The sequence below is a fragment of the Coptis chinensis genome, chromosome 2 (genome assembly GCF_015680905.1).
Source record: "Coptis chinensis isolate HL-2020 chromosome 2, ASM1568090v1, whole genome shotgun sequence".
NCBI lineage: Eukaryota > Viridiplantae > Streptophyta > Magnoliopsida > Ranunculales > Ranunculaceae > Coptis > Coptis chinensis.
In genome coordinates, this window is record NC_141457.1 from 113,216,652 (window position 1) to 113,231,250 (window position 14,599).

The following is a 14,599-nucleotide window of genomic DNA, read 5'->3' on the forward strand; positions in this document are numbered from 1 at the left end:
CGAGCTCTGAGCCATTTCGGCATTGTTATTCGACGGGTCTCTCAACTATTTCGGGCCATGGCAAACCCCTCATATCGGCGCCAATCCTATCACATCTCAATTCAAATTCCACATTTCAACTACAACCAATCCACCGCCCGATTCATATTAAATCTCTCGTAATTCACATTAACAGTTATAAATCGACATGAATCTCTCGAACTTCACATTAACAGTTATAAATCGACATGAATCTCTCGAACTTCACATTAACAGTTATAAATCGACATGAATCTCTCGAATTTGCAATGAATAACCAAATTCTTACCAAGTCGGCGAAAAATCGCCCTAGCTCGGCCGCTCCACCAAAAATCGCTCCACTCTAAGCGCCACCCACATTTCTTTGTTAACAACCACCCCATTCAATTATCTTTCATCAAATACCACTAATTAACTCGAAATCGAGTTTACACTATCGATTTGTAGGCGAAATTCACTCACCTTTCGCGAAAACCCGACGCACTCCAAGAATTTTCGGCTCCACCACTATTTCCCTCCACTTTAGCTCCTCCAAACTGCCACTGTCGACCTTCAACACCCCCAATACAATCAATTCCATCAAGACAATCCCAAGCTATCTAAATCGAGTCTAAATAATTATTTGAAACAAAAATGAAACTCACCTTTCGTTGTGTTACGGCAAAATTCTGAATTTTTGTGAATCTCCACACTTGAATTCACTGTTTCTTAAGATTGGTGCGAAGAATTGTTGGTTTTATTCACCGAATTTGAGAGAATTTGAGTTTCTCTCTCCTAGGGTTTAAAGGATTGGGAAATTGGGGAAAAGATGGGTGCGATTTGGGATTGTTTGGTAGGGCTGTCAATGGGCCAGGACAAGCCCGAAGCCCGATTGAATCCGAATCGATAAGATAAGGACTTAGACTTTAAATTTAGCCCGATAAGATTATTGGGCCAAGTCTGGACATACCTATGTCCGATCCGATAATGGCCCGGCCCGAAATCTATAATAGTTTGTGTTTTATATTTAATATTATTAATATATCTATTATATTTACTGAAAATTGACATAGAAAATTGGAAGCCATATTGGTTAGTATTGTGCCTGCCACACAAGAGTTGTGGGTTCGATTCTTGCCACTTAAAAATTTGATTAAATTTTAGACAAAAATAACAGTTCCCATGTATTGCTAACGGACCTAGGCCTGGCCCGAATCCGAACTTGCCCAATAGGACTTAGGCTGGGCTTGGACTCAAAATATCAAATATGATTCGGGCCGGGCCTGGACCTAGGTGTGTCCTGTTTAGGTCCGGCCCGTTGACAGCCCTATTGTTTGGTGCGATTTTCTGTTTTCGCGATTTCGTTTTTTTTATTTTTTTATTTATTTATTTTTTTGTGCGATACGGTGAAGGCCCAAGCCCAATATGACCCAATTGGGCTTAAGGTCCTAATTTAACTTCTAACCCCCACTAATTCGACTTAGCGTCTTGATTATTTTTCGCCCATCCCGCTAAATTTAATCTTCTATATTCTATCTCACCGAATAACAATAACCCACTCATGCGTGTAAAATAACTAACTTCGAATAAAAACCGGCCTAACCTAAGGCATTTTGTCAAATTTTAATGATATGATTTGCTTATCTAACGGGGCTTAGGAGTCGGATTTAAGTTTCAGTAAGTTACGTACGGTTGAAATATAAACCCAACGACCAATTTACATAAATGACCCTAGATTTAATATGAAATTTACAAAAATACCCTTAATAATAATTCAGGACTTTACATATAAAAAAAAAAACTATTTGTCCTTTTACAATTTCACAATTTGAATTACATCAAACAAAGCTTAAACACGATATTCAAAATTATCAGAGATGCATTTTTAATTGTTAAAGTTGTATTGAAATTAGTTGTAATCAACATACATTTTTTCCGTTTTTGAAGTTGATGTTTTCCACATTGTTTTGGTCTCTCCAGAAATTCATCTCATTTTTAATTGGAATTTTATAGATTTCGAATGAATTTTAGTTATTTTGATTAACCCACTACTTTTTTGGTAACTGATTTAGTTCGTAGTTTTTTTTTTTGGTAGTTGGTTTCTTTAGTTGTGACTAATAAAAGAGGTCAAAATTGTAAAAGTCAGTCCGAAATTTGAGACGAGATGTCAAATTTCAGTTTTTATAGAAGAAAAAACAAAAAAAAGTTTGTTATTTCCTAAACTCAAGAAATTTGTGTATGTGTACTTATACCCAATTTTATGGAAAATCAAAAACAAAAAAGAAAAGAGAGAATGTGAGTTTGTTTTTTATTTTTGAACCGTTGGATGTGTGATCCAGTCCAAAAATAAAAAACAAAAGAAAATAAAAAAAAAAAAGAGAAAAGAATGTGAGTTTGTTTTTTATTTTTGGACTGGATCACACATCCAACGGTCTCAGATTTTGTCTCTGGATATCCTCGACGTAGAGGAACTCTTCCCAAAATGCGTAGAACGGAAGAACCAGTCTCCACATGTCCCGTGTACAAATAAAGGAAAAGAAGCTACTTTAATAATAAAAAAAACCCGGGCAGTCAATTGTGCGCGTCTCCTGGCGTGCTGCCTAAAAGAGAAGTCCATGATAGTCTCTGGCTCTCTGCTATAAGACTGCAAGAGTTGAAAGAGGTCAACAATCGTCCAATACTCCAATGTCCCGTGTTAAATTGTAGAGTCCGGTTCCTCTATAATCGGGTACAGATGATCTCTGTACCACACACACACATTTTGTATCTCGGCACACACACATTTCGTATCTCGGCACACACACATTTCGTATCTCGGCACACACAGGTATCAAGGCACACACACATATTTCGGATTCGGATCAACGGCGAGATAACACGGTTACAGAAATAATCTCTGTACCCGGTTGTAGAAATTTCGAGTCCTAAATTGTATATCTCTTCGAGATGATTAAGTAGGTCTGTGGAAATTATCTTAAAAAAAATAAAAAGTAATTCTGTGGAGATCTCTCGGGGATTGATTAGTGTGCAGGCATCAATTTCTATTCAAGGAAGATTTTCTTATTAGAAATGCTAAACATAAATTACTTGGTGCATACAAACTTACAAAGCTCCATGCCTCCATCGGCATATGCTTTCTTCAGAAAATGAACCCTGAAAAGATAAATAGATTTTTTTGTATGAAATCGTGACATCGGAGACATGAAACAATTAAACTTTGCATTTTTGGCGAGAGTGTGAGACCAAAGTTTTTCATTTTTGCATCCCTCTTCACATAATTTTGAGTCGCATTTATAAGAGGTAACTAGGTAAGTATGACTGCATGCGTACATCCCTCCTCAAATTAAGCGCAGATAACGTACAGCTAAACCTGGTTACCAAAGTTGTTTCCTATCTCCATTGCTACCATAGAAGCCAACTTTGGGGAGGATGGCTTAGCTAATTTTGCGGCAAGAAAGTGGGACTGGAAAAGCATCGGTGAAGATTCAAATCATAGCAGTGGTCACTTTACTCAATTTCTACCGTATTTCGCCCTTTGTGTGGGAAGATAGTCCTCCTGAGTTCTTGGGTAGGATTTTGAATCTAGTTTTAAGAAGCGTATGTACCGAATAAACTATTTCAGTGTAATAACAGCTAAATCATCCTATCAAATTATAAACGCATCAGATAAGTATACGCCTTACAAAATTATACTTAGTGAAGTAACATGTAGGCCCTAAAAGCTTATTAGCTTGTGTTTTTCAGTGTATAAAGTATGGACCACCAATTATCTTTAGCTTTTCCGACCATGATGCCAGAAAAAGGAACCATGTCTACGGAGAGGTTACATAGTTGAACAAGTTATAATCTCACATGACATTTTTTAATTTAGCACCACAATCAAAGGTGCATAAAGTACAGGTTCTTAACTGATAAATATATGGATAAAAAAGAGGCTCTACACGGTTCTAAGTTCTTAATTCCTACAAATTACAGGATTTAATGCTAGAACTCTAATCGTTTTTAGGTTTCTGATTACTTTATTATAATTGAATCTAAAACAACTTTTCTAATCAATAATGTAGCATATAAAGATTGACTACACTATTGATAAAGACGCACGTGACCACATATATAAACAACAAGAGAAATCTAAATAGCTAAATATGTAACGGAAGCACTGATCTAGACCACTAAAACTATTCAAAGTATGTTAAAGATTGTATATCAGTTGTAATAATATATGAACTCTTAACTGAATTCAGCTTAAATTCAAGCCATAGCAAACACAACCTAATTATGGGAAAAGACGAAACAGTAACAAAACATGCTTATAAGCTTATTTGAGCTAAAGGAGTCAATCAATCAATGTTATTTTTTTACGTTCTGATATAAAGGATATTTTGCTGCTTTGCTTCACAACACGAATTGGTGGTTTGTGTGACACTTGACCTACTCAGTGGAAAAATTAATATTCGAATTCATGTGGTTATAAATAAGCAAATTGTATAAAATATATTAAACTGCATTTGGCTTGTTAAAAGCCACTTGGATACCAAACCTAACCTAACAAAATATAGTCGCAAATAATATTTTATGTGTTTAAGTTTTCCTTTTTATGGGCAAAGGCTACATTGGTTGCTTACATACCTCATCCTGAATCATCACTGGTGTGTGATGATAAAGAAAACCAACCAATTAGTTAGAAAATGCTCATTTCACTAATTAATGGATTCATAGCTACCGTACCTTTGATGGAGTCATCCACTTATTATGGGCTTATGGAAACCTTGAGGTTTTACACTTTTACTGCCTTGCATGAAATTATAAGGTTCATATTCAGTTTAGTTATTTATTTTCAATAGAAGATGTGGGTTAGCAGGAGCTATCTATTTACTGAAAGACATGAAGAGAGAATGATTCAGAAGGAGAACCTTGATGGAACCTGACTGGTTATTTAGTCTCCAAGGTGCACGTGCTAGCCAAACAGGGAAACTTGAGGAAGCCAGGGCGGCCGATTTACATACAGAAACTATCCACAGAGCACAAAGAATTAGTACTGCAAGTATAAGTATGCCCCGACTCACTTCAGTGCTCAAGCATGTTTGCAGCTGGGAACCTATTTTGATGAATGCCACATAGCAATAGACTTATAACCTCTCAGTAATTGGAATAGAAGACCAAACCAAATACAAAACCAAAAAACCACCAACCAACTTGAAGAGAAACATCAAATATTCGATATCAAATGATGCGGGTTTGGATAAATCTATGGGCCTGTGGCTTTCTCAAAACCAAGCCACTGAAGCTCATCTTAGAAGTCCAAACCCACGCAATTTTCCAGAAATTATTTTTTTTTCTTTTTTCAAATCTCTTGGGAAAAACCACGTGATTAAAGTCCACACTCTAGCCCAAGCCCGATGTTCAAAAAACTGCACGGAATTTGATACAACACCAAAACTAGAACCAAATTTTAGTCAATTTTAGTGTTTTCATCAACATATCTCTCCTGATAATGAAAAAACACTAAGGCTCTATTTGGCAGTAACAACTTATGCTGTACTAGGTGGTACTTAGCCAAATTTGGAGTATCCAATTCTCGTGGTTCATGTCCCAGAGATGATCAATAACACAAGTTGTTTGGTTCTTGCCTACTCTTCCTCAAAACTTATTGCACTGAAACACACAAAAATAATCATGAAAAACTTCAAATAGAAAACCCAATACAATGTAATCTTAAAACATATTGTTAATCAAACTCCCAAATTAATATACCAAAACAACCACATATATATTTCTATTTTCTTGAAAAAAATTTACAAAGAAATATTACATAAACTTCTTTAGTAGCAACAATTTGGAAATCGCAAAAATCAAGTGGGTTTCATTTTGTATCTTCAAAATTGGAGAAATCAAGAGATGATATGAGTAGAGAGATGTTCAAATTTGAGAAAATAGAGATTTTGTGTGATGAAAACGGTGGGTTTTGCTTTGAGATATTGCACTTTTATTTTTTGTTTAAGTAAGAGAAACAAGGTGTGGAGAGAAGATGGTGGTGGGGGGAATAAATTGTTGAAGTGGTGAAGAAGAAGAGAGTACGGCTGTGTTTTCTCATTTTTTTTTTTTTATTTGTCGGTCCTTTTCTTATTTATTATGATGTAGATTGAAATCCAACCTTTTCCAATGGATACCGTTATTCATACTTTTGTGGTTGGGCCAACCAACTAGTAGCTTAAGGTCTACAGGTTTGGGCTCAAAAAATAGGAACCAAACATAAAAATCGGGATAGTGCACCCTAACCCATGAATGGGTTGGGCAATACAGGCTACCAAACAGGGCCTAAATTATTATAAATTTAGTGTTTGATGTTATGATAGTATCTCACCTAAAGATGCTCTAAAAAAACCCTAGTTTCTTTAACACATCCTAAAATATGCTCTAACACATCATAAAGATGCTCTAACACATCCTAAAATATTTACACCAAAAGAAACCCTAGTTTTTATTTTCTTACCTGGGTTTATATTTATAGGTTGGGGTTGCTCGTAATATGACAGCCCAATCAAATTTAGTAAGGCCCACCCCAGCGGGCTTTAGCCCAATATTAAGTTGGACCCCTAAAGCCCAATCTATTTTTTTTTTGGGCTCGTGGCATTCTTGTGAAATAAGTCAAAAATAATAGGCAAAAATGTTCTAGAAAGATTTCCCAAAAATTGAACTCTGTTCTCACTATATATAAAAACCCTCACACTCCCCAAACCCCATTTTTATTTTTCTTTCTTCTTCTTCTTCTTCAAACATGAATAAGGGACCTGGTCTATTTACTGACATCGGGAAGAACGCCAAAGGTAAAAACAAAACATCTACTTTAGATTCGTGTTTTTTTTTTTTTTTTTATTTACTGTTTTGATCTGCAGATCTGCTTACCAAGGATTACAGCTATGATCAGAAGTTCTCCGTCTCAACTTTCACTGATGCTGGAGTGGTATAATTATTATTCTCTGTTGAAATTTCTTAATTTCGATTGGAAACTATGGTGTTAGAATGTCTGAATGTGTATGCTTGTTTATTTAAGTAGATATTCAAGTTAAGAAATGAATGGATTAATGTGGCCTTTAGACTAAAGGTTTTTCTTTTCAGCATGTGTGAACATTTTTTTTTTTTTTTTTTTTTTTTTTGTTGAGAATGTGGACCTAGTCTTAAGTTTCTTTGGTCGAATGAGAACGAGATTGAAAAAGGTTTTCCTTGTCAGTATCTTTTATTTATTCACCAATGTAATTGTTAAGGTTGTCATTTGAATTCCTGGTTCTATAAGTGGTCTACCATTTACAAGCTTAAGTGTGATTCAAAATATTTTTGTCAAATTTACTATTAAAACTTAGGATTGATGTGAGTTAGGGCTTCATGATGACTATTGGTGTAAGCTTCAGATTACTGTCTTTCCCTTGACTGTCCTGCATATCTTGATGAATGCATTGTCTCGAACTAGAACTGGATTCTATCACTACTATTAACGTCTAACCTTTGTAACGAAAAACGAATTTGCTTGACCTCCGCATTCTTTTTAGCTCTCCAAAATGAAGAATGATTCAGTCAAGTCAGAGAGAAGCTAAGTGAATACTACAAGTCTACAAGGACTCTGTGTTTGTTTACAACATGAGTAAAAGTGTCTGACCTTTTGAACTCTATAAAATTGATACAAAAACTCTATTTTGAGAATGTTGATATGCGACTGACTTGTGAAGTACAACTCCAGTGAGTGGTACGTCATGGTATATGTATTAGTGTGCTGCTTGCTTGTGGGATTGTTTCTATTTTCATTTGTTGTTATTAAAATTCTATAACAAGTATGTAATCAGTGGCAGACCCACGATTTTCATCCAGGGTGAGATGCCACTAGTCCACAAGTCTAATACTTGTATTAAGTTCAACTAATATGCTTGGCCCAGCTAATATACTTTGCCTAAGATCTATTTATAACCACAATAATTGTTTAAAGCCCAAAATTTGAGGGATTATGAATTGTGATATCCTGTTGAACTTACATGTAGTCTAAATTATTCTGTTGCTGAAAGATTTTTTCGTGTATAATATCTAAATCTCGTGGGGACATTGAAAGCTAACTGCATGGTTGTGTATTTTTTGCAGGCTCTAACTTCAACCGCCGCAAAGAAAGGAGGAATCTCAACTGGCGATGTTGCAGCACAGTACAAATACAAGGACCATGTCATTGATGTGAAAGTTGATACGGAATCCAATGTGTGTTACTGGCCTTATGTTTATTCCTTTTTCTAGCGGAAGTTTGTAGTATCAAGTAATTTATTAAAATTGTATATCTTTCTCATTATCCATGATATTGCAGATATCTACAACCGTCACTTTCCATGAGATTGTGCCATCTACCAAGGCTATTGCTACAGTCAAGTTTCCACAATATGACAGCAGCAAGGTAGAATATCTGTCATGTTAAATGCAAGACTCTTTTATTGTATTTCTGAATGTCGCTATAACTGGAATAAGCGTTTCTTCTTATTGCTGTTGCAGCTGGAGGTGCAATACTTCCATGAACATGCATTCAACTTTGACTACAGCTGCTAATTTGAACCAGTCCCCAGTTGTAGATTTTTCAGTCACCCTTGGCACAGCCAACTTTGCATTTGGAGTGGAGTCTACTTACGAGACCAAGTTGGGTAGTTTAACAAAATACAATGCTGGTATTAGTGTGAAAAGTGCAGATTACGATGCTTCCGCTGTTCTGTAAGTTTCTCTGTTCCCAGTTGATTTATATGCCATCCCTAGTAATGTTTAAGTTCCTGGTAAATGAATAAAGCGAAAAAACAAATTACTTTCTGACACCCGGTTTCTCTCATTTCCAGGGCCGACAAAGGAGATACCTTGAAAGGTTCATATGTGCATTATCTGGGTCTTCCTAAGAGGAGTGCTGGAGTTATAGAGATTGCTAGAAGGTTCTCCACCAATGAGAACACTATCACAGCTGGAGGATCGTATGCAATTGATGATCTGACAGTGGTGAAGGCAAGGCTTAACAGCAATGGGAAGCTTGGGGCCCTCCTGCAGCATGAACTCAAACCCAAGTCACTCCTGACAATTTCTAGTGAGATAGACACCAAGGCCTTGGATAAGAATCCCAGGTTTGGGTTGGCTCTTGCTATGAAGCCTTGAGTGGTTACTTCCTTAGCTTCAGGGATGATATAACTTTTGAGAATACACTTGTCTTTATTTTTCCAAATTGGTTGCATTTGGAAGGAAATGGAAAATAAATTTCCACAGGTATTCCCTTTTTTTTGGTTAGTTTGGAATTACTGTGGATTGTCCATTTGGATATTTTAGACCCTGTGGTAGCCCTTCTTTTCTGAGGACATTTTGATTGGAAAATGCATTGTAATGTCATGTTCCTTTTTAGAGAAACTTTACAGCTGGTTTGCTTTAGAAAACCGTTGTTGATTTTACATGGTCTTCATTAAAATCATTGTCATTCAATCAATCAATCAATGATCTCAGTTAGGCAAATGCAATTAGATGGCCCAAATATTATATCATTAACTGATGTCATCGACAACATGTGAAAAGAAAGTGTATGTAGATTACTATTGTTTTAACGTTGTTTTATGTTTAATACAGATGACATGTCGAAAAGGGTTACTCGGAGAAAAAGTCTTCCCACGGCGGGGAGTTCTTTGTGCAAGTTTCAGATGAATTCAGGTTGCTGATACGCTGATACTTTAAGTTTCTAGGCCATTTGTTTGACCTGAACAACATAAAAGTTCGTCTTACAATCCAGTGCACAAATGAGCTAGTTTGCCTTATCTTCTTAGGCAAGGGAACCAGCTCTTTCTGCTACAGACGGTTGAATCTTGATGCTTTCTTGAGACCGGCATCGAACAATAAACATTGACACTTGTAACAAGTTGGTCGCTAACTGGGCAAACTTGTAAACTTGTTATAAAGTTTGACACAGTATATACAAGTTCAATTTTGCTCTTTAAACCTTCTACCCCATTTGATCAGAAGCTGTGTAACATCAGCATCCATTCGAGTTCCATATCCTCCCCATACTAACATGTCGACCATGTCCCTAATAGACGAACCAGTCACTTCATGCACAGCCTTGAACCCAATTCTTGTATAGAATCTCACCAGCTGAAACGCCAAAACCAAGAAACTTGCATTCAAATCATCAACTTGGAACAAGAAATAAACATTTTGCACAACATAGCAATTGGTGAAACTTTGAAACAGTGTACGTTAGTAACTTGGTATGTAATCAAAATTTACTTGGAAATAAAACTCAAAAACACAAGAATAGATGAGATAAGATGGTAACCTTGGAATGGTAAAGATCCGAGTCATTGATGGCTAGAAGCTCAGCTATTTCACAACCACAATCATAACCATATCGAATTGCGACTGCTCCAACGAACAAACCAATACCGAATATTGATTTCTCCATGCTGAGTGTTTCCCTTTGCAATCTTACAGAGTCCAAGTGTAGAATTTTCCCTCCCCACCACAGCCTTATGATCCCCTCTGCTTTCCCAACTCATTATTGGTCTCCAAACTAGTTGCTGTGATTCTGAAGAAGGGTCCAAGTGTTTGGAGCTGAATGTTTACGTTTTGGGATTTTGAGGAGTTCATGATCTCCAACATAGTTGGTATGCAACTTAACTCGTTCTGATCATTATTGTTAGTGGATGAATTCAAACGGGCCTTTGCTGAATGAGATAAAATTTTGGAAGAAGAAGCTGGGGTTCTAATTGGCATAACTTGAGATGAAACAAAGATTCTTGAACTTGGTAACATGTGTACATTTATCATATTTTTTGGCTTTGTTTAGAATATGAATTTTGGTTCCAGATACTGAAAACCAGTTCTCTTATATCGGATTGGAGTGTTTTAGCAGTCTTGGGAGTATGACACGTGACAGTATAACAAAAATTGTTATTGTGGGATTTGAGGCCTGAGCTCGTTCTTGTGGCCTTGCGGGAACTGTAAAATGTAAAAATAGAGATCACGCTCTACTTGAGCTGGTATCTTCCAGGCTGTGGGAAGAATTATATTTAGAATTAAACCATGAACGACCACCTTTGGTCACTGAAACCATATGACAACCATCACTTGTTTAACAACAGAGGACAACTTCGCTGTGCTTGCTAAAGTAATTCGATATTGATCTTTAAGTGAGTCAAAGTGGATGCAACTAACTCTTCATTAGTAGATGATTTCTATATGTAATATGTGCACACTTTCACGTTTAACCAACTTTAATATTTGAAGTTATTTGAAGTAGGTAAAGTAGCAATGATATCTTGTAAGACTTTTGAATCCACTAGACACTAGTTTAATTCCATAATCATACATCAACAGAATTTCATACAGTTAACCATAGATGAAATCTGAACATGCGAATTCAACCTTCCACTTCTCATCTAGAATCTTCTTCACTCCAATTCAACAGTCTGGCGTGCTAGAAATCTCGGAACAAGAAGCAGTTATGATTTTTTTTCATTGACGATATGTAAATTTACTTATATTTATATGGTTAAGACTTAAGACTTAGCACCACTTGCAAGGTGCAACTTGCAACGAGCGTCCCATAGTCAACAATTTAAATTAATTGTACACTCAATGTTAAGCACACTTCATGTTAATTCATATTCAAGTCGCCAATGAATCGTTCATGGGGAAGAATTTATGAAAGATAACCAACTAGGATAATAGAAAAAGAAGCATCTTTGATATATAGAAAAACGAGGGTAGAGTGAATAGTGAATGTGTGTGGACGTAGGGGTATTTTAGTTATTTCATTTTTTTATTATTTTTTTAATTTTTAAGGGGTAAAATAGTAATTTAACATTTATAAACTTTTAAAATATATATATAGATTCCATATTTCGTACCATATATATAGTTTTTAGTATATTTAAAATTTAAAATACCTTAGGATTTAAAAATGTCTCAAAATATATCAAAAATTACATAAAAATATTAAAAATAGTTAAAAAATCAAAGAGGGCATCTAGAGTAAATATCATAAATACGTAGGAATATATCCTTAGACATAAAATTTTTGTAATACACCAGTGCTTATATATATGGGGCCCAGATGATATTATATTTTGTGGACATATGCACAAATATCTTTTGGAATCTAAAATCTAGATACTATCGCTAAACCTTTAACTAGAAGAGAAGCCTGAATTAAACCCAAGTAACTGGTTCTATAATTTATGAACTGATCAACAGTGAAGCAAAGATCTGGAGAGCTGAGTATGATCAACTTGTTGGTAAAATCTTAAAAGAGAAAATAAGAGACAGGGCATGATTCAAGACAAAGGCCTAAGTTGCACAAAACACAACGGAAATCGATACAGCATGAACATAATATTCACTGATCACTAGTAAAATCTAAAGCCCTTTCAGACCAAAGCATATAAATTAGGAACAAAAGAGAACCACTTGAAACCACAACTCCACTTATCAGGCAAAGAAGGGCACTTGGGAAGCCAATGCCAAGTTTGCCTAGAAATCTTGTAACACAAAACCTCTGGCCATGTATAGCAACACACACATATCGCCCCTTCATGATAGAAGCAGTAAACATGCTGATAATTATGGTAGCAAATGGACATGAACTTCTTGCACATCATCTCTGGCAAACTCCCAATCTCCATCCATTCTCTTCCTGTTTCTCCTCCTCTCAACCCCCACAACTTCATGCTTCTTGATATTCCATGCCTTCCAATTCCTCCAATCATATACAGTTTCCCCTCACAAGCATTACTCACCAATCTAGCAAATGTAAGCTCACCATTACCTGGTAGTTCTTCAGTCGAATCTCTCCAGTTTCCGCTCTCCAAATCAAACCCCACAATCGAAAAGGCCTCTGGACTAGAAAAGAACAAGTGCCCATTGCATAACACCCCTTCTTGATTTAAATTTAGTCGCAGAATTGGATTGAAACCTGGGAATCTGGTCCATGAAGTCCCCTAGAGTCGTAAACATAAACCGAATTCAAAGAAGAACCAGATGAAAGGACAAAGATCTTGTACCCATTTGCAGTAGGAATCAAAGTAACTGATTCAAAGGCAAAAGGCAAAATTGGGTATGAGATAATCCTCGAAGATCTTGCAAGTAGATTGCATACAAGGAAAGAAGACGAAGAGCGAAGGGAGAGACAGAGCAACCCATTGGAAGCAGAGACAAGATGGGATGCTAACGATGACAAGGATCCATTTGATAAAGGGAGAGATAACATGCGCCAGTGGTTATGAATGGAATCATAGAGAGGGAAGTGTTGTTGAAACTGTGGGTGTGAAAGAAGAAGAAAAGAAGAAAAAGGTGCTGGTGATGGTGATGGTGATGGTGTGTTTTCTGTGTTGTTTGTTAGAGAATAGAGAGAAGAGTGTTTAGAGATGAAAGATGGCGAGAAGAGTAGAGAGTAGAAACGTTTACAGGTAGAGCGAAGATTGAAGAAGGTTTTGAGTGGAAGGAAAACTAAGATGTGTTCAATCAGCTCTTGAGGCAATTGCCTCCATATTTGTGAGTCCATTAAAGGTGAAGAAGAAGCACAAGTCCTTAAAGGCCTCACCATGCTCCAAGCAGAGAACACAGAAATCCTGTGATTAGATGAAATGTAAATGAGAAAGAAGACAGAGTCTGCAGAGACGATACAAGTATATGAAAGATACTTCTTGGGGTCAAGTCATCTATAGGCGCTACATTTTTCACTTCATTTTATTATATTACACGTTATTTATCCAGATTATCCACGTATTACTTATCTGAGGATATCTTTGTTTTTATTTTTGGTATGAAATATAATGGATACATCTCGCGCACCATAGATTTTTTTATTTTTGGTTATTTATCCAGATTATCCACGTATTATTTACCATGAGGATATTTTCATAGTGATGAGAGTTTCGAGACAGTAGTTTTTAATTTTTGGACTATTGAATCACATATTTATTTTTTATTTTTGGACTATTGGATCACACATCCAACGGTTTCGAATCTCGTCACTATGAGGATATCCTCAGAGTAGCCGACCTCTTACTTTTATTTTACCATAAATTATCTTTGATTGACTTTTTGTAGTTGGTTGTTTTAAATTCCCTAAAACAGGTTTCTGACTTTCCCCAGTAAGATCATAGCAAACTAGCAAAGAAGCATTTTCACGCATTTTGCGTGAGTCGGTACTGTACAACAAGTAAACTAAAAAACCAAATATTCAAGCTCTCTAAACTCTGGAGTGTGAGAAACGCGTTAAACTTCTATACACTATGCAATTTGCAATCAAGTGCCCGATAACTTGGCCATACAGTAAAAAATGAGTGATTTTTTGCTCCCAGCGGGATTTGCTCCAAGAGCTCCAAGGGAAACGAAGGAAAATCCAAGTGTTCCCGCCCAAGAGTTACAAATTTCCAAGGGAAATAGAACCAACCATGTCCACTTTTGAAAAAAAATAAAAGAAAAAAAACAAATTTCCACCTTAATAAAATATGTTTTTTTGTTTTAATTGTTGGAAAAAAATAAAAAAATAAAAGAAAAAAACTTAACCAGTTACAAAATCAACTAAATCTTTAGCTAATGATAGGAATAA

The 14,599-nt window shown here is 36.0% G+C and overlaps 2 protein-coding genes and 1 pseudogene across 3 annotated transcripts; 1 reads left to right on the forward strand and 2 right to left on the reverse strand.

Moving 5' to 3' along the window:
* The first annotated feature begins 6,667 nt into the window (after positions 1–6,667).
* LOC147520871 (mitochondrial outer membrane protein porin 2-like) lies at positions 6,668–9,431 on the forward strand. Its single transcript, XM_086592384.1, is given in 7 exon segments — positions 6,668–6,824; positions 6,894–6,961; positions 8,125–8,235; positions 8,339–8,425; positions 8,521–8,550; positions 8,552–8,733; positions 8,853–9,431. Coding segments are annotated over 7 exon segments (834 nt in total). The 5' UTR covers positions 6,668–6,775; the 3' UTR covers positions 9,160–9,431.
* Positions 9,432–9,503: 72 nt separating this feature from the next.
* LOC147520872 (uncharacterized) lies at positions 9,504–10,928 on the reverse strand (annotated as a pseudogene). Its single transcript, XR_015212894.1, has 2 exons — positions 10,322–10,928; positions 9,504–10,137 (listed from the first exon to the last, which is right to left on the reverse strand). The product of XR_015212894.1 is annotated as an uncharacterized LOC147520872 (transcript).
* A 1,339-nt stretch (positions 10,929–12,267) lies between these two features.
* LOC147520873 (Galactose oxidase/kelch repeat superfamily protein) lies at positions 12,268–13,705 on the reverse strand. The gene is given in 2 exon segments (XM_086592381.1): positions 12,268–12,979; positions 12,982–13,705. Coding segments are annotated over 2 exon segments (1,173 nt in total). The 5' UTR covers positions 13,589–13,705; the 3' UTR covers positions 12,268–12,413.
* Between the last annotated feature and the right edge of the window lie 894 nt (positions 13,706–14,599).